Genomic DNA, 20,067 nt, shown 5'->3' with positions numbered 1-20,067 from the left:
AACGAGGCCCGTCCCGTCCATCGCCGCTACGCATTGCTTCGACACGCGCCCAGGCCAACGATGCATGCAGCGCCATGTAGGCAGGCAGGCAGCTGAGGTGGCGCGGTGGTAGGGTCTTCACGAAGATCTGCATGCCGCCACGCAGGTGCTTGCTGATTTGGCCTGGAAGCTGCATGTTGCCACGCAGGTGCCTGCCCAACTTGTTGGGCTGGCAGCTGCATGCGAAGCACGGCGGTGCCTTGGTTGGTGCGGGCCTGGCAGTGGCCCCGCTGATGCCCTCGGCAAGGGCCCTGCTGGGGGCCGGCAAGGGTCTTGCCATGGTGTCACGGTCGACCTCGGCAAGACGCTTGCCGGGGGTCTTGTGGATTTCCTTGGCGAGGATCTCGCCGAGGGTTGTCGTCTTCAGATCCTCATCTGATCTCACATGTTTATGATCTTGATGAAGATCTGCATGCCACCACGGAGGTGCCTTCCGAGCCCTGGTTCCAACGTAGTTGGTTGGGTCGGAACCCGTGGGCTCAAGGGTGGCTCGCTTTGTTGGTGTTGGGCGAGCTGCCCCGGCAAGAGCCTTGCCGGGGCTGCTGAGGCTGTCCCGGCAAGGATCTTGCCGGGGGAACCTGCTTCTCCCCTCTGCTCTTTGGGTTCTTGGTCTTGGCGTTGCCTTGTTTGTCTTGGGCTTCGGCTTTTCTCCGGCTTCCCTCCTCTGCCCTGCCAAGTGTGGCCGTGGCGCGTGGCTTCGACTGCCCGTGCATAAGTAAAGGGGTACAAAGGAGTGCCCCTACTTTTGTACACCGACAGGAGCCCCCGGGCCTGGGCCACACATAAGCGCGACGCGTTGTTGGGTCAGGCCCAGAACGGTGCGCGGGCAGGTGGGGCGGATTTTACCGCAGTAACTTTTCGTCCGCCGCGCTTCCCCATGACCCGCGTTGAACGCGAGACATGGAGGGGCGTGCATGACATGGGGGTCATGCGTGGGGCAGTACCCGCACGCATGCGTCACATCACAGTTAATGGGAAAAGAGGCGGCCCGCGCCTTCCCCGTAAAAAGGAATAACCGCGGGCGCGCTGCTCATTTACCCCCTGCATCTTCTTCAATCTCGGAACCGCCGTCCCCTTCTCCTTCCTTCCCAAGCTTTCGCCTTTGCTCACCGCTGCTGCGCCTTCGCTGTCCTTCGCCCCTTGCTTCTCGCAGCCGCCATGGCTCCCAAATCCACAAAGGGCAAGGGAGTGGCCAAAGCTGTCGGGGCGACGGAGCCGCCGGAGAGTGAGCAGGCGGCGCGACGGACGCAGCTCGCCTACTTCCCCTCGACGGTCGACGTGTTTGAACTCCGGGACTGCTTCAAGCCCCTGTGGGGGTGCAAGACGGGGGGGAGACGACGGGGCATCCAGCCACGCGTGTCATCCCCGCCAATTGCACCGAGGCAGACCCAAATCGGTATCCATTCTTCGTCGATTACTTCTCTTGCGGCCTCTGCCCCCCTTCTCTGATTTCTTCAACGACGTCATGCACATCTACGGCTTCCACCTTCTGGATTTTACTCCAAATGCCGTGGCGTGCATGGCTCTCTTTGCGCACCTCTGCGAGGGTTTCGCCGGGGTGTATCCCAACACGGCACTCTTCCGCCACTACTTCTTCCCTCGGATCCAACCGGGGGGCGCCATTTCCGGTTGCGTCGCCTGGATCCCACGATCCAAGGGGGCATACCCGGAGGGCGCTCAGAAGGAGAGGTGGGAAGAATGGCGGGGCCGGTGGTGCTGGATTGAGGAGGATGATCCACAAGATTTCTGCCGGGTTCGCCAGGCGCCGCCGGTTCGGCGGAGCGACTGGAGCGATCGGTCGCCGCCACCAGGATTCTTCGCCTCACCGAGGCTGGGCTCACCCTTGAGATGATCGGGGCGGATTTCATCCGCCGCCGAATCGCTCTGCTGCACAACAAGGGGAGGCCGGCCTGGCTTTTCACGAACGCCGCCGACATCATGAGGCTCCGCCCCGGCCTTGACCACAACCTCACGGCGATGAGGTACGCCCATCTCTGCCAACGGCTCTTCCAGCTCGACGTGAACCGCGATGGCGAGGTCGAGCGGTCCGGCAAGGCCGCGAGGGCCGCCGTGAAGGCCGGCAAGGTCGCCAAGGGGCCCTTGTTTAAGTTGCTGGCGGGAGTGGCCCCGCTGAGCAACAACTCTCGCCGGACCGACATCATCGCCATGATGCCGGACTTCAACGCGCATGGTCTTGACCCGAGCTGGGTCGAGCCGGAGGAAATTCAAGTGCAGGAGTTCTTCGACACCTTGCATGAGGGGTACGTCACCGCCGAGCCGTGGCTCGTCCAGGACACCACCCAGGCGGAGCTGGACTACATCGCCGCCAGGGCGGCAGAGGCGGAGCTCGCCAAGGAGGCCGGCAGCGCCGGCGGCGTGGAGGACAAGGCCGCGGCAGAAGCTGAGGAGAAGGAGCTCGCCCAGTGGGCGGAGGCCGCTGGGGAGGCCAGCAGCGCCGGCACCGAGGCTCTTCTCATCGGAGATGTGGTCGACGAGTCGTCGGAGGAGGAGGCCGAGGCTGTCGACCCTCCGGCCACGGGGAGAGGGCGAGTCTTGCGGTGGGCCACCTCTGGCGAGCCGGTCCGGTCCCGGCAGGGCCGTACAACTGCAGCAAGCCCAGGAGGGGTCCGGGCGCCAGACAAGGGCCGCGGCGGCGAAGAAGTCAGTGAAGGTCGCGGTGGCGAAGAAGAGAGCGACCGCCTCTTCTTCGTCCAAACGCCCTCGGACTCCATCAGCTTCCCCTCCTCCGGCAGATGACGACGCAGAGGTCACCTTCGACTTCAGGTCCCTCAGCCCAAGGAGGAAGAGGAAGGCAGCAGAGGAGGAGGAGGAGGAGGAGTAAGCTTTGCTTCCCCCTTTTTGTCATCTCCGTTTCCTCAAACAGTGCCGCTTATCTTGAATTATTTTCATTTTTGCAGGGACATGGAGACGCTGGCCCAAAGGGTGAAGAGGGCCAGGACCTCGACGAGCGGCCAGCCCCCGGCAGGCGCTTCCGGCACACCACTGGTGGTATTGAGCAGTCCGGACAGCAGCCCCCGGCCCAGCCCCCAGCGTGAGTCCATCACTTGCCCTCCGCCAACATGTGTTGGGGGTACGATCAGTTGGCGCTGACCTTGCCGCGGTTGCAGGAGGAGAACGGCAGCAGGAGGAGCCACAGAGGGCTACCCCCAACATGCTGCCCCCATCGACCACGCCGCCCCGAGGGGCGTTCCCGGCAAGGGCGCCAAGCACCGAGCCCATGCACACGGAGGAGGAGGAGGCGAACTCGGGCGCTGGTGGCTTTGCCTCGGCGCCAAATGATGGCGGGGAGGGGACCTCTGCTTCCCAGCCCGGCACAGGTAAGCCACTCGCCTTCCGTTCCTGTTTGCTTTTTCTTCTTTCTGACCCCTGGTCTTGGCCTCGCCTCATCCCCTTCTCGGTATCTAGATCCCCCTTTGGCGGACCCAGAGGACATCAACACCGTCATCGAGGATGTCGCCAAGGATGCCACGGCGGAGGCCGAGAAGATCGCCGCCGAGGAGGCCGCCAAGGGGTCCGCCGGGGAGCCCGGCAAAGGGCCTGCCGGGGAGGCCGGCAGGTACGCCGCTGAGGAGGAGGTGGTTGATGACCAACCTTCTTCCTCCGCTGCCTCTGGCTCCAGCAGGTATCTGAAGGTGAGCGACGACCTTTTCGTCCACCTACCAGGAACGTTGAGCTCCATGGCGTCCGTTGAGGGCGAGGTGTTCGACGAGGAGGTGCTTGCCGCCGCCGGGCTCGAGGTTGTTGACGAGCCGAGCACTAGTGGCGATGGTTCTCAGGAGGAGGGGCTTCTCCAGGCCATGGGCGCCAACTTCCGGAAGCTCCAGGCGCTCCACCGCGCCCGCCTGGACAAGGCCAAGTCCAGGATGGCAACGGTGGACAAGGCGGAGGCGGACCTCAAGGTGCGCATCGTCGAGACGCAGACTTGGTTCCACCAGGCTTGCAGGAGCTGAAGGTCGCCCAGGGCGAGCTGGCGAAGCGTGATGTGGAGCTAACCATGAAGCAGGCCGACATCGAGAAGGCCTAGGAGACGGCGGAGAACTTGGTCGCCGTAGCCGAGGCCACTCGAGCCCAACACCAGGCCGTGTTGAACTGCCAGGAGGAGGACCTTGCCGCGCATGAGGAGAAGCTTGCCGCAACGCTCCGCGGCAAGGATGAGGAAGTGGAGAAGCTCGTCGTGCAGCGGACCCAAGAGCTGGAGCAGAGGCACAGGGAGGCGCTCGATGCCCAGGCTCTAGTTCACGTTGGCAGGGTGAAGGAGCTGGAGGTGGAGCGGGACGAGCTGAAGGAGTAGGCCCTGAAGCTGTCCAAGGAGAAGGACACGCTCAACGGCGCCCTGACGGAGGCGCAGGGTGCGGTCGTCAGCAGGGCCGGGGAGCTCTCCGAGGCCAACAACTCCATCAAAGACCTGAAGCTGAAGCTGGAGGGCCTTGAGGAGATGCTCTCAGAGGCCAAGGCTCGGGAGGAGACCCTGGCCAAGGATCTGGAGGCCGAGAAGCTGCAGCGGAAGAACGAAGCCGCCAGCCACAAGGATTTTGTGGAGGGCGAGAATCGCTGGATCAGCCGCCTCGAGGACGTCGCCGGCAGGATCACCACATAGCTGGCTACCATGGGGATGCCAAAATGTGAGGTATGCCCCAGAGCGCAGCGGGACTCCCAACGCCAAGCTGACCCTATTCTTCGAGGGTGTCCACGGGGCCCTGGAACATCTTCACTCCAACCGGGCGGCCTCCCTAGCCGATGAGTCCCGGAGGCTTTACCGGGGTGCCATGACCAAGGTCCTCGACAAGGTGGCGCACTGGAATCCTGACCTCGACTTCGAAGCCGCGTTGGAGAGCTTGCCGGAGGATGCAGACATCGCGGCGCTCAAGGAGCGTATCAAGCCCATCATCAGACGCATCGATGGAATCCAGAGGGTGGAGGGCCAGCGCCGGGACTAGGCACCTCGTTTCTCATTGCTGCTGCAGGTTCATGACCAAGACAATTTCTATCTTTAGTTAGAACCGCGGCGGCAATTTGTCTAATATAACTCTGCAGTACTTTTGATACAATGCATGTTATTTCCCTGTTCGATTTTCCTTTGTGTGTCCACCCTACGTCACCCGGGTAGGCTCGCCGGCGCAAAAACCCAGGGCGGCGTCTTGAGGACGGATCCCCAATGGCCTACCGGGTGTGCTTGCAGCCGGGCGAACCACCTTGCCGCCCCCAACGCGGCCGCTTGAACTGTCGAGCTTGACTCGAGTCAGAATCGAGAGCGTTGCCGGTTGTGGAAGGCTACCCTGCCACTCTCGACGCGGCCACTTGAGCTGTTGAGCGGACTCGAAACAGAACAAGGGCATTGCCAATCGCGGGAGGGCCCCTTCGCGTGCAGGCTTTCCACACAAAGAACGAAATCTCTTAGGGGAATAACCTTTATATAAAAAAGGAAAAAAATAAAGTTCGGTATGACTTAGCTTTCCTGTCGCCGCGGGCGTCCTTCGCGCTTGCAGGAGGCGTCGTTCTCTTGGCCGTCTTCTTCTTTGGAAGCCGTGGCCACGAAGAACTGCTAGGCTAACTGCTAGACCAGATTCTCACAACTGCGCCCACACCTGGCGCGCCAAAGATGTCGGTGGAAACGACACCTATGGGATCACTGGAATCCCTACTACGGTTGGCGGGGCGCGGGGTCGTGAGAAGAGCAGGTCTAACAGGAAGCACACAGGTCGTTTACCCAGGTTCGGGCCGCGAGGATGCGTAATACCCTAGTCCTGCTTTGGTGGATGTATTGAGTGTTCTTGTGTTCTTGAGCTAGCTACGGGGTGTAACTTGCCCAAAAGAGCCGAATCCCCCTCCAGTATGCCATGGGCCTCCTTTTATAGTCGAAAGGGGCTGCCACAGTGGCACACAGGAGGTGGAAAGGTCTACAGTGCTGCGAGCTTATCGCCCGTATTACAGGACAAGACGCATTTAATGCATCGCTTAGGTGTCCCTTAGTTTTATCGGGGACGGGAACGAGGCCCGTCCCGTCCATCGCCGCTCCGCCTTGCTTCGACACGCGCCCAGGCTAGCGATGCATGCAGCGCCATGTAGGCAGGCAGGCAGCTGAGGTGGTGCGGTCGTAGGGTCTTCACGAAGATCTGCATGCCGCCACACAGGTGCTTGCTGATTTGGCCTGGAAGCTGCATGTTGCCACGCACGTGCCTGCCCAACTGGTTGGGCTGGCAGCTGCATGCAAACGGCGGCGGTGCCTTGATTGGTGCGGGCCTGGCAGTGGCCCCGCTGATGCCCTCGGCAAGGGTCTTGCCGTGGTGTCACGGTCGTCCCCGGCAAGATGCTTGCCGGGGGTCTTGTGGATTTCCTTGGCGAGGATCTCGCCGAGGGTCGTCGTCTTCAGATCCTCATCTGATCTCACATGTTTATGATCTTGACGAAGATCTGCATGCCACCACGGAGGTGCCTTCCGAGCCCTGGTTCCAACGTAGTTGGTTGGGTCGGAACCCGTGGGCTCAAGGATGGCTCACTCTGTTGGTGTTGGGCGAGCTGCCCCGGCAAGAGCCTTGCCGGGGCTGCTGAGGCTGTCCCGGCAAGGATCTTGCCGGGGGAACCTGCTTCGCCCCTCTGCTCTTCGGGTTCTTGGTCTTGGCGTTGCCTTGTTTGTCTTGGGCTTCGGCTTTTCTCCAGCTTCCCTCCTCTGCCCTGCCAAGTGTGGCCGTGGCGCGTGGCTCCGACTGCCCGTGCACAAGTAAAGGGGTACAAAGGAGTGCCCCTACTTTTATACACCGACACGCGGACTCATGTGGACCAGTTGCGCATAAATAGTGTATATCTGTTACTAGGGACTGTTTTTTCGACCAAGGCGGATGTAACACCCGCGCTGACCGGCACCCCTTATATCCAGCCCAAATGTGGGGCAGATATGAGGGCGCCCGGGCACATCCGCGACATCGGACTCGACCCATGCTGGCCCACCCGATCCCACATATATTTGTCTCCATCCGCTCGCCGGAGCAAACCCTAGTCACTTCACTCCACTCCCCTTCACTCCCATCCGCCACCCGAGCTCACCTCCGCGAGTTCCGGCCTTCTCCGGCATGGTAGTCAGATGATCGGACTCCGACCACTCCGGATTCGTCGACTGGGGTGTCATCTCATGTGGGTTGGAGGAGGCAATGACAGTCCACATTGCACTCTGCTGCTCCAGGGAAGACAGCACCCGGCTGGTGGACGGATCGTCCGCCGCGACGCCATAGGGTCGGCGCACCGGGCGCTTGGGTCCTCTGGTACTGGATCCTCGCGGTTCCGGCAGCCGGAACACCTCTCCTTCCCCATCACCGGTCGGGCAGACTATGAGTCCCACCGGGAACGGGCGGCCCACCGTGGAAGGAGAGGATAAGGGCCGCCGAGGCCCGTATCACGGCGGAAATGCCGGCAGCGGAGGCGGCTGATGCGGCGGCACGATCGACAATAGAGGAGGAAGCCATCCGCGCCCGTATTGTAAAGAAACGACAGCGGAGGAACACGCGCGCCCTCGCCCGAGAGCAGAATCGGGTGATCCGTGCCATGGTCGGACTGCCACCGAAGGAGAAGGAGGACAACAACGGCGAGGACAGCTCCGGCAACGAGCGGATCTGACTAGATCCGTGCTACGTCTTTGACCGGTACTTCCACGAGAAGAACGGCAAGGGCGGCGGGAAGGGCAAGGGCAGCCGTGGATGAACTTCACCATAGCTAAATATGCCAAATTTTGGTAGTCCGATGACATGTTTAGTTAGTAGTGATGGAGTAGCCGGACGATGTGTGTGCATCGACGTAGTTGCATGCATTTATATGAATTTAAGATATGATAATTGAGATGTCCCGATGTGGATTATATTATTTGAGGGATGAGGCCGGATTTGCCATCTAATCCGCCCGTATCAAAGCTGCAGTGCCGAGAGAGAAAGCAGCAGGCCAACAGCTAGGTACTACGTTTTGAAGTTGGTAACCAAACAAACGACGACATCAGTTGCTGCCGTTGACCTCCCTTGGCGACGCAACGGACGACCTCCCATCGCTGCAATCGCCGGGCAGCAAACAGAAGCGCGGCGACTTCCCCGCTGCGAACGAGAAACGAAAGGGCGCGGCGACTTCCCCGTCCGGCACGCACGCGAGATGCAGGCAACGCAACGCAGCGGGACCGCGAAGCCGCACATGCGCGCGCGGCAGTCGGCACGCCATCAACTTGCCAACACTCGCGGCAGATGCGGGCGCGAGGGAGAGAGGGGAGGACAGCGCGCAACCTCGTTGGATTGCGCGCGCGGGGGGCTGTGTACTTGTCTAGTACTCTGCGCTGCTGTGCAGATCTGGCAACGCTCGGAGTCCTAGATTAACTATGCGGCTGGCTTCCCATGTCCATGTGCACATGCCAAATTGGCGTACAAAATACAGTAGCTTCGTTAGCCGCCACTGCCACTGCCGATTGATGCTCTTGCTTCTCTGTTATGCGAGCTGCATCTGCATGCCACTTGTGATGGAGCCTGAACTCTGATAAAGAATGATTTAATGGCAAGTTTTGCCCTGGCTAGGTTACCTTGCCACGAGCAGATAGATGCCGGGACAGGCGTTATCGGCGCACTATCCTCATCTGGTCACATGGGACGGGAGGGAGGGAGACAAAACCGGCATGGTTTCGTGCGTCCGTGCGCGCGCAGGATGGGAGGGAAGGCTGGTTTGCGGCGAGCTGAAAGAAACCACGCTACGGGTCGCCGCGGGAAACAACCAAGGGTCCCCGTACGGGTAGCAAAGCAATGGCACCAGATCCGGATGAAATGCTGCTGCTGCTGCATGTTGAGCTGCTTTTGCTGTACTACTGTTTTCCCCCCTGCGAGCCAGAGGAGTTTATCCACAGAGCTATAAGTATGGAACTAAAAATTGAAGTGCAACCTGTGGAAGGTGAAAAACAGGGCGACCTGCAGAGTTGGCATTTGAGTATTTTGGGTGCGTTGTTCACGCGAAGTAAAAAAAACTGGTTTGCATTCTCTATATATTTTTTGAAAATGTTTTCTTTTAAGAAATACAGTACCAACCAAGACGCAACATATAAGCATATCATCGTCCTATGAATGTGCACAGCTTCAAGGGACCGAGCCAACGGTTCTTGTGGATGACAAAATTGCCACAGATGCCTCGTAGTTGACAGACATGTCATACTGCTCAAAGAATAGTACCGGTGAAATGACCAAGATGTCATCTAGAGGAGGGATGAATATTTGTTTTTTTTTATTTGACTTTATCGTAATAAACTAAGCAGATATTTTTCAAGCACAAATCCTAAATATACTAGGCTCAACTAAGTGCATCAACATTTAACTTTTTAAACAACATTAGCACAAACTTAGAGTCATAAAGCAAGCAATTTCACAAGATATGGAAATAAATGATGCAAGCTAGCAATCCATACTAGGCACAAGATATACCAATAGTAGCAAGTATGAATTGCGGAAATAAAATGTGAACCTAAGCAATTTATATGGTGAGATATACAACCTATATAATACTTGCAAGTCAAGTGATGAAAATAAACCACAAATAATGAGCTACGGTTACAGATAAGCGAAGGCATAGGAGACAAGGATGTATCCCGATGTTGACTTTCTTGGAAGGAAGCTAATCACCGTCCGAGGGATGGGTGTTACGAAGGCATACCAATACCACGAACGCTCACTCTATTCTCCTTGAGATATATCACCACGAAGGGGATTCCCAACCACTAGTGATAGACCTTGAGGTAGCCTCCAAACCTTCTCAAACTTTCTCGGGGTAGATCACACGTTGATTATGGGACTCCAAGCTCTAAGATTAACAAGAATTAAAGGAGATATGTTCGGAACTATCTCAAATCACGAATTGCTTTGCCCAAAAGAGAGAGGGTAGGTGGATCTATTCGTGGGTGGAATCTCTCTTAAAACTCTCAACAATCTCTCAAGTAATCACTGATTTGGGTGGTGGAATAAGAGGGAGCCACTTCTCAGATTACTCTCGTAGTTGATGATTAGAAAGTTTATATTGGTGAAATATTCCTATGTTCATATTATCATCTCCACTAATCATGATACATATGATGTCTTGTGAGTAGTCCATTACATTCTTGAGGACATGGTATAAACCTTGTTGCTACTAATTAATGTGAAGTTGAATAAAGTTTAATGGTTTGATATTATGTTGCGGTAATTATGTAGTGGTGATGTACAACCGTTGACTCCATATCACTTGGGCATAGATGAGATCTTTGTCATTAAATTATCTATGATGGGTGGTTGGAGTGACATATATTACCAAACCCTAAGTTTATGAACCGTTGCATGAAGAGTTGTTGGAACCCCAAATTTTAATGTTATGGTCAGATTACTCGTTTGTATTTGTGGATGCTTGTATAGAGGCTATAATTTATAAATATGTTGTTCATTCAAGTAAAAACAACACATTATTATAGATACCACACAAGTATTATCAAGGCAATGAATACTAACTCAACGGAACTACGTGAAAGTAACTTGGTGAAAGTAAATTTAAGGGGAACACACTTGTAAACCATTGGCCAAGATATCCACCACTCTCTTGAAAATGGTGCGGGCGATGCCGAGGTAGGCGTCCACTGAGCTAAGAGCGTTGAATTCTTGATTTGTAAACGCAGAGCTCCTTAGGGCGTCTTTCCAGCGCCCATGGTTCATTAAGCTTCCGACCTCAGAATTAGTGGCCAAACAGGTTCCCAAGGTAGCTGGTTGGGGTGCTTCGGGACAATCTCCTGAGGTAAAGATCGATTTTCCGCCTATTCCTAGGCCCGAAGTGTTCACCTCGTCTGCAAGCGGCACCTTGGTGGATCACCTGCGCAGGAAGCCAAACAATCAGGTACAATGATATCTAGTCTCTGGGAAACATTCAACGCTAAAAGCATTACCCGTGCGCGGCTGGAGCGTCATGCTCCGTCTCCATGGTAGCTCCTTGTTGAGGGACACCCTGTGTAGCAATTTAAGGGCCCATTTGAGGGGTCGTACTGTTGCGAGAGCGCTTTGAGCGTCGACCCATAGGAAGAGGGGTCAGGGTGCTCGGGGTAGAAGTTCTCTTGTGAGATGTAACAGGAGTAGGCTTTACTGACGAGGATGGCCACGTTCCTAGCATGTGCGGGGTGATGGCTACTTTGGAACCATCCAGACTCTCCTAAAAGAATGTCCCATCCTCATATATAGTGGACAGCTCCTCATCTTCATGAAAGATGGGATCGGCGTCACGGCGATAGGTCCCTGGCTCGGGCCCAGGACATTTCTACCCCTCGACCTAGAGTCTCCATTGCTGGTCAAGCACATCAAATGTTTAAAAGGTAGCAAAGCGGACGGCTCGATAAACAAAGGGTTTGGAAGAAACTTACTTTGTCGTAGGGATTATAGTAAGACAAGCCGTATATGAACTTCTTTGCAAAATCTACAACTTTGCCTTCGTAGATGCCGACCATGACCGCGCCGAAGGCTGCATCATCTTTGAAGTCTCTCTGGATCGACCGGGTGGCATCATCAGTCTCGTTGTACATGCACAACGGATGTTGTCGCTGCCGAAGAGGCTAGACCCTTCGGTTGATGGTTGTGGCCATCACATCTATAATAGTGATGCATGTATTTGTCAGGCATCTCACCTTGGCTGCAGGATGAGCCATGTCGACGTCATCCTTTTGGGCATTGCTCTGTGGCCTCCAACTATAAAGCTTTTTCAGGGGGTCCGAGGAGAAGGGAGGAAGCCCAGGCCGAGTTGGGTCATGCAGTGGTACGTCGGCTATATAGAACCATTCAGACATCCATGTGCTATTTTCTCGAGGGGTGCCGGTGGGGTAGCCGGTCCCGGCAATTCTGCATACGTCGGCAGCCCCTACCTCGTGTAACTTCCTGTCTCGGGAACATGGCATTACACAGAAATATCGCCTCCACAGCCCGAAGTGGGCCTCACATCAGAGGTACATTTCCCAAAGGGCGACATCGCCCGCGATGTGCAAGATCGAATTGGGCATCAGGTGGTGTAGTTGGATCCCATAGAACTCGAGCAGCCCCCGAAGGAAAGGGTGGATTGGAAATCCCAGGCCTCGAAGGAGGAAAGGGACGAAGCATACTCGTTCATCTCCATGAGGGATAAAATGGCTATCGGCGTGTGTCTGCTCGTCAACAGATACTAATCCTGGACGTGTTGAGGCCAGATCAGGATCCGGAAGATACCCCTGGATCAAAAGACGACTCAATTGGAGATGCGTGACGGAGCAACTCCCCCAGTCGCCTTCAACGGGGGCATGTGGGCGCTTGGAAGAGCCAACGTCGTTCGCCATTACGGGAACTCCTCAAACTTGACTTTGGAGGAGGAGGATGACGATGAGTGGTGAGAAGGGGATAACTAGGGATGTGCTTGGACATGGATTTAGCCCAGGTACTGGTTAAATAAAGCTAAGGAAAGCGACGTTTCGACGTCTGACAATAAAGGCGACACGATTCCTCAGATGCACAACCCTCAAAACAACGCGTGGTGGGCCCTGGGCCGAAAGGAGCTCGGTATCTGAGCTAGGAGGCTTCAAAAATAGGAACTTGCCTGCCAAGCCGAAGATCACCCAGCCGAGGACACCATTTGACGAAGATTATCCGCCTCGGCTTCGAAGACAAGTTCGGGGCTATTGACGGTGTCCTGGGCTAGGAGTCCTAGCCCAGCCGGACTAAGGTATGGGCCGGACCACCAGCCCGTTAAGGAGGAAGGACTCCGGAGGTCTTCAAAGTGTGACGACCGAAGACTTGGCGTGTACTTCAAGCATATCTGATTAGATTCGGCATGTAGATTCTTAGATGTCATCCGACCATGTGTAACCCTAGATATCCCCGGTGCCTATATAAACTAGAGGATTTAGTCCGTAGAGGGGATCCATCCATACACCCAATCATCGTACCCCTAGGGTTTAGACCGCAACTCACGATCTCGAGCTATATCAACTCTGTACTTCGACACTTCCATAATATCAGCAAGAACAGGACATAGGGTTTTACCTCCATAGAGAGGGCCCAAACCTGGGTAAACTTTGTGCGTGTTCTCTCTTGTTACCCATCGATCCGATCTAACAGCTCGGGCCCCCTACCCGGGATCTGCCGGTTTTGACACCGACAATCATATAACCTCATGATTCCCAAAAGATTCAATCCAACATAAAGAAATTCAAAGCATGAGAAAGATTCAATTCACCACAAAGAGAATAGGAGAGGATACACCACATAGTTCAACTCCATTAACAAAGCCCGTGATCACAATCAAGATCGAAAATTTACATGATCTCGGGAGAACGAGATAGAATGCATTACTATTGTTACAAACCCTAAGCCCCGAGAGATGGCTACTCTCACATCATCATAGGAGCAGCAAGGGGCCGATGAAGAGATCTAGCACCTCGGTACCCGAACCCTGTTGGACGCGTGCACTGTTGACGGTCATCGTTGCGCTGACCGGGTACCTCCCCAAGCGAGAGGTTGAGCCTGCCGCCATTGTCCGCCGAGGCACCATCCTGAAGTGGTGAGGCAGGCGAGGGGAAGGGTAGGGTTCCTCCCGCCGAGAGAAGTGAGACGTCGTTTTCTCTACCAGGAGAGGAAGGAAACATCGTAAAGGAACATTTAGGCTGACCTGAATGAAACACGTCTGATTAGACAGTGTAGGCTGTCAACAGCCAGCCATGATTTTTTTTCCCTCTACCTGAATAGAAGGGAACATTGCAAAAGAAACATTTTGGTGGACCTGAATTGAGCACAGCGACTTAGATGGTGTTGGTGTAGGGTGTCAACAGCCATCCACGGACGCGCATGGAAGAGAATATACCATACCACGGGGAGGCGTACGTGATGAATGAATGAACAGACCAACGAATCGACCGATTCGTCCGTCCATCCCAAGAGTGGACCGAGAATACGCACACGCCTTCCTGGAGCGTCAAGTTTTCCTATCCACCAAAACCCGATGCCGTCGAGACAAGCAGATGCAGACGGATGACCCGTCCGGCTGACAGCCCCGCCCACTGCCGTGACGCAGCGGGCGCCGAGGCGAATATACAGCTGCCGACCTAAAACTCTGAAAGGTACGGCCAGCGGCGACGCCGCCGATCCGGTCCGGTCCACGCGCGTCGCTTCGCCCGCGCATGTCACCGCCGCAAACTGCTCGCGTGGTGTGCCGTGCCGGGAGACGAGAGAGGAAAAGTCTCTGCGTGCGCGCCTCCGAATATCTGGTCTGGTCCGGGGCGGGAGGACGAGGACTGGAGCCGGAGCCCGGCCGAAACCGACGACCCCGTGCGGCGCGTCGTGTCGCCCTCGCGGGCGCGCACATGGCCACACATGACTTGGCGTCCGCCTATATGAATGCGCGGGCGCCGCGGGGCCCGGCCACGCATCCACCCACGACCACGATCCATCCCCCCTCGCATCCGAGGATCGGAGCGCCGCGCCCGCGCTAAAAGGGAGCTGGAGGAGCAGGGGCAGGGGGGACGCACGCACGCACGCACACAGCCGCCACCACCCCACCGGCCCACCTCGCGCCCGCTTTGCCCTGCTCTGCGCGCACGCGCACTAGCCCATCGCTCCTCACAGCCGCGCCTACTGCCGTGCTGACCATGAACCGCCCGACGCCGGCGCACCACAGGGGCATGCCGCCGCCGCCGCAGCTGGCGCGGTACGGCTCCGCGCCGGGCTCGTTCCTCGCCGCGCTCGCCGACTCCGTCGCGCGCGGCGGGGGCGGAAGCGACGCGCCGGCCTCCCAGCAGCACCAGCCGGTGGCCGCCGTGGTGAGCCGGTTCTTCTCGGGGGAGTCGTCCGGGCTGACCTCCTGCGAGTCCAGCTGCCGGACGGCGGACGCCCCGCCGGCGCTCCAGCGGGCCTACGGCGGCTCCGGCGAGATCCACGTGCCCCTCCCGCAGCAGCAGCAGCAGCAGCAGCCGGGGCTCCTCCGCCACAGCAGCTCCCCCGCCGGGCTGCTCTCCCGCCTCATGGCCGACCCGCACGGTACGTGCGCACGCACCCGTCCTACCTCCTCGTACCTTCGCGCGCGGCCCTGCCCACCATCGATCGATCGCTAGCTTCCAGCAAGCACTTTACACCGTGTCGTGCCCCCATAGGTTAGGCGGCCGGCCCACCGCGGTGGCCGACCTCGTTCGCTCCTGTCTCCTCCTCCTCCATGATCGAGCTCTCCAGCTCGTCCTTGGTTCGCGCTGAACCCTGATCTGTGATCTGCCAGCCTAGTTAGCGGGCGCTTAACTAATTCAGTTTCTGGCTTAGTTACGCCTCTACTGTCTCACCGTGCTTAGATAATACGAACTGCTCACGTCGATCAAGGTCAATGGTGGTTTCGATCGTATTAGTAATCTGTTCTTTATCGAAAAATCTCCTAATCTGTAGGGTGGCTGGCAAATGCCAGGAAGGAAGGAGAGGGAGGGGTGGAATAAATCTTTCTCATATTCTAATAACGGATAAAAAGCACCCCTCATCATCCTGTCCTCCATTGTTAGTTAAGTTAAGAGCACCTTATCTATCCATCTCATCTCATCTCATCTCAGATGCAGCACTATCATTGACTCATTATTCTACGCAAAGCATGTAAAAACCTCATTCATTGGCACATACAAGCAGTGCACTGAACCTGCCTACAGAACACAAGGGGTAGGGGTACACATTGTATCTCGCTGACGTGGCATCATCCTGCCCTCCTTGCTGGCAGTGGCATCAGAGAACCTGGACACATGCCACCTCTCTTCTGTCCGACGAGGCATACCGCTCGATATTACCGGCACATGTCGCGCAGGCGATTCGTAGCACTTGGTCATCCATGATTAATTAGCGAACAAAATTCAGAGGAAGCGACACAGAGATAAGGCAGGTTAATACCATGCGTGTGCGTCCACGTCGATCTGATGTGACTGTCACGCGGCAAAATGTTAATGAGTCGAACGCTAATTAGAAATTGCACCATGTGTCTTTCTATGTATTTTTCTATGGCTGTTAACTGTCGACTAAATAAACTAGAGGGTAGCAGAGCAATTTCCTTGGCTCGACGACTTTGAAGGGTCAGGCCACTTACAGCCGTTAACCGGCGCTGCCTTCTGTTTCTTTAGCGTAAAGTGAGTGGTGGTGATAAAAAAGGTGAAAACGATGTGCGAGTTGCAAAGCAAATCATCTGTTTATACGTACCTAACTTTACGTAGAGGTGATTATTCTCCCAGTGACCCAGTACGTACCGGGATACCCGACCACTGTTCATTTCTGCTGGATGATGACAAATCCGGCTTGTCTTTAGCTCTGTGTCAGTGGAGTACGAAGTGTAGGGTAGCATGGCAGTTGTTCGTGACTTCGTGACTTCGTGTAGTGTCCTGGGTCGACGTAGCCGGCTGGTGGGGCGGGCCGGGCGTGTGGCGTCAGTGTCACTCACTCTCACAACTGCTGACCTGCTCTGGCTCTGCGACTGTTGATGCACAGGCAATGGCGGCATGGGCGGCACGAGAGGAGGAGGGATGGGGAGCGGCTATGCGCACTCGCACTCCCAGGGCGGAGGTAACGTCGACGCGATGGCGGCGCAGCAGAGGAGGCTGAGCTCGCAGTGGAGCTTCTCGAGGCAGCAGGACATGATGCCGCACATCGCGGAGATGGGGATGGCCATGCCGACGCCGATGCCGCCCGCGGCCGACGCCGGCGAGAGCATCGGCACCGGCCACGGCGGCGGCTCCAGCGACCTCTCCAGGAGCTTCTCCATGAGCTCCTGGGACGACACCAACTCCAACATCATCTTCTCCGCGCCCGGCGGCGGCGGCAAGAAGGCCAAGCTGATGGCCGACGGCGACGACGGCATGGTCACCAGCTTCAGCAACATCGACTCACAGGTACGTACGTTCTTGACATAGCTCATCCGGACTGTGTGCTGCCGCCATTGTTTACGCTTCTGACGCCTTGCTCCAAATTAAATTCAGTTTGGCTCGTCTCTGGACATGCCCGGCATGGACGACTACCTGCAGCTGCAGCAGGACTCCGTCGCCTGCAGGGTCCGCGCCAAGCGCGGCTGCGCCACTCACCCGCGGAGCATCGCCGAGAGGGTCTGTTAGCTCTCTCTGCGACATTATGGACTCCCAACTTGACTCAACATTACCATCATACTCCTTGCATGCTCGGTGTCGATCGGATGTTTTAACTGAATAATTTTCCTGTATGTGATGCTTATAGGAAAGAAGAACAAGGATCAGCAAGAGGCTTAGGAGGTTGCAAGACCTCGTGCCCAACATGGACAAGGTAACTAAACCAGTTGAATTATTCTGTTGTTGTCAGTAATGGGCACTGTCAATTCTGCCTCTTTTTCTTTTTTCTTTTGCCGATTCCTATCAATTCTGTCAGCAGACAAGGTAACCTACACTGTCTGATGAAAATTCAGAACCTCGGTAGTTGTCGATGACTCGGACCCAGTTACTTCAGATTTCACATTACATCCGTGCGCCTGTTCTCTGGGAGAAGTCATGTAGTACAGACATGTTACTAAGTTTCTTCTTGAATATGCAGCAAACAAATACTTCAGACATGCTGGACATTGCAGTAGACTACATCAAAGTGCTGCAGGACCAAATTGAGGTATGCTCCACAGAGACACAGCTGTCTTAAATAGCACACACTTCCAGCAGGCCTTGTTAAAAATATCATTTTGCACTGCATGTTAACATGTTTCCTTAATTTTGTACACAAGTATAAACTGACTAGGTAATGACATATTTATTACCAGAGTGAAAGGGAGATGATAGAAGGTAATACTAATTCATCTTAAAATGGAATCATGCAGAAACTAAAACAGGACCAAGGAAACTGCTCCTGCTCAGCCGATCAGAAGTGCTGACGCCGCAGAACCAGATGTGCGAGGTTATGTTTGTACCAATGTGATTAGCAAGCCCAAGTTTTGCTCGGGAGATTAAGTTGTAAATGTCCTTCGCATCGCGTTTCAAGTAGTCTCCATGCCCATCTTCCCCTTTCGTATTTGTACTATGGATTAGTAGCTTCAATGGCTTCAAGACTAGGAGGTGACAAGTAGAATGTTGTAATTTAAGTATTAAGGCCTTGCCAATCTTTCATTTCAACGCAAGTTGGATTGCTTCTGCTTATCACCATTTCGCCTGGTAAAATTATTGGAGGGGTCCTCTGCCTTGAGTCCATTTCTTGCTATCAAAGTTCATTTTTCCTGCAACAAATTGGACCCAACGAGTTCTTCTAAATTTTCAACCGTAAAACCTTTCATGTTAGCATGAAACTCCTTGGCGCAAAAAAAAAACTTGAAACTCCACATCATGCTCTGCAACTTGACGCTCGCTGCCATCGTCGGATCCGGCTCCTCTGGCTTGCAGGAGCAAAGGCAGGGAAGCTACAGTGCTCCCATGTGTAAAAGCACCAAGGCAAGTCAGAGAGCAAAGTATGCATTGTAGCTAAAATAATGCGGCAATTGCTGTAGATAAACTCAGGTTTGGATAACTGTATAAGCGTATGTCGTGAAGCAAAGTCAGAGGACTGTAGCTCCCTCTGCCTTTCATTCGTATGCCAGAGGATCCGGTTCCGCCATCGTCAAGCATCACGACAAATCAAAGAACTCCAACGGTAAGTTTGTAATTTACAACATGCAACACTGCACCCTTTTTCCTATGAGATTAGACTGAATTTTCAAACAAAATATATGGTTCCACCTAACTATTCATCAATGTTAGGCTTGCGCCCTCCAGCTCCATCACCACACTACACGTTGTACTCATCCTCGTCCACTTCTTGGAGGCCTCGGCACAAAATTGGTGATGTGACGACATTCACAATTGTTGTCCACGTGGAGATGACGGGTCAACGGTTAAGAGTCTGATGAAATGCTAGTAGAAGAAGAGAGAGGAGATAGATATGTGTAGTTTAGCTAAAAAACATTTTAGGACGAAACCTTTCAGAGTTTGGTGCTTATTTTCTGTTGGGAAACGTAGCATGCAATTTCAAAAAAATTCCTACGCTCAAGCAAGATCTATTTAGGAGATGCACATCAACGAGAGGGGGAGAGTGTGTCTACGTACCCTCGTAGACCGAAAGCGGAAGCGTTTGACAACGCGGTTGATGTAGTCGAACTTCTTCTCATTCCGACCGATCAGGTACGAGTTCTGCACACGTTCATCTCGATGACGTCCCTCGAACTCTTGATCTAGCAAAGTGTCGAGAGAGTGGATGAGTTCCGTCAGCACGACGGCGTGGTGACGGTGATGGTGAAGTGATCCACGCAGGGCTTCGCCTAAGCACCGCGAAAATATGACCGAGGGTGTAATCTGTGGAGGGGAGCGCCGCACACGGATAACATATGTTGTAGTTATGTGTTAGGCGCCCCTTCCCCATGTATATATAGGTGGGAGAGGGAGGGGAGCAGCAAGGGGGCGCCCCAAGTAGGAGGAATCCTACTTGGGCGCCTCCCCAATTCGGCCTCCCCCCTTCCATAAGTTCCGAAGGGGGAAGGAAGGAGGAGGGAGGATGGAAGGAAGGGGGAGGCCGAATCCCTCCCGTTCCTTCTCTCTTCCCCTCTTTCCTTCTCCTCTGGTTCGACCCATATGGGGGGTGCAGCAGCCCCTGCTGGCTGCTGCGTTTCCCCCCTTGGCCCATTAGGCCCATATCTTTTGTCGGGCGTGCCCGGAACCCCTTCCGATGACCCGATGTGTACCCGGTACCCTCCGGAACACTTCCGGTGTCCGAATACTAACGTCCTATATATTAATCTTTACCTCTCGACCATTTCGAGACTCCTCATCATGTCCGTGATCTCATCCGGGACTCCAAAAAACATTCGGTCACCAAATCACATAACTCATATAATACTAAATCATCATCGAACGTTAAGCGTGCGGACCCTACGGGTTCGAGAACTATGTAGACATGACTGAGACACATGTAACACCCCGGATGTAACTTTCCATATTTGTAACTCCAACTCTTGCCATTTTCGGCTATGTGTTATGATATT

General features: G+C 55.1%; 1 protein-coding gene across 1 annotated transcript; it reads left to right on the top strand.

Moving 5' to 3' along the window:
- Positions 1–14,458: 14,458 nt before the first annotated feature.
- On the top strand, positions 14,459–18,247 carry LOC109784117 (transcription factor bHLH128). Its single transcript, XM_020342715.4, has 6 exons — positions 14,459–15,071; positions 16,539–16,939; positions 17,027–17,149; positions 17,277–17,342; positions 17,607–17,675; positions 17,881–18,247. The coding sequence occupies exons 1-6, from the start codon at positions 14,684–14,686 to the stop codon at positions 17,932–17,934; spliced, it is 1,101 nt and encodes a 366-aa protein (XP_020198304.1). The 5' UTR covers positions 14,459–14,683; the 3' UTR covers positions 17,935–18,247.
- The last annotated feature ends 1,820 nt before the right edge of the window (positions 18,248–20,067 follow it).

The sequence above is a fragment of the Aegilops tauschii genome, chromosome 3 (assembly GCF_002575655.3).
Source record: "Aegilops tauschii subsp. strangulata cultivar AL8/78 chromosome 3, Aet v6.0, whole genome shotgun sequence".
Taxonomy (NCBI): Eukaryota; Viridiplantae; Streptophyta; class Magnoliopsida; order Poales; family Poaceae; genus Aegilops; species Aegilops tauschii.
This window is presented reverse-complemented; position numbering and strand designations above follow the sequence as displayed.

Bases quoted from the DNA above. Each gene is read 5' to 3' on its own strand.
- LOC109784117 (XM_020342715.4), top strand. From the start codon at position 14,684: ATGAACCGCCCGACGCCGGCGCACCACAGGGGCATGCCGCCGCCGCCG. The intron at 15,072-16,538 runs GTACGTGCGCAC...GTTGATGCACAG, and splicing joins CCTCATGGCCGACCCGCACG to GCAATGGCGGCATGGGCGGC. The intron at 17,676-17,880 runs GTATGCTCCACA...GGAATCATGCAG, and splicing joins TGCTGCAGGACCAAATTGAG to AAACTAAAACAGGACCAAGG.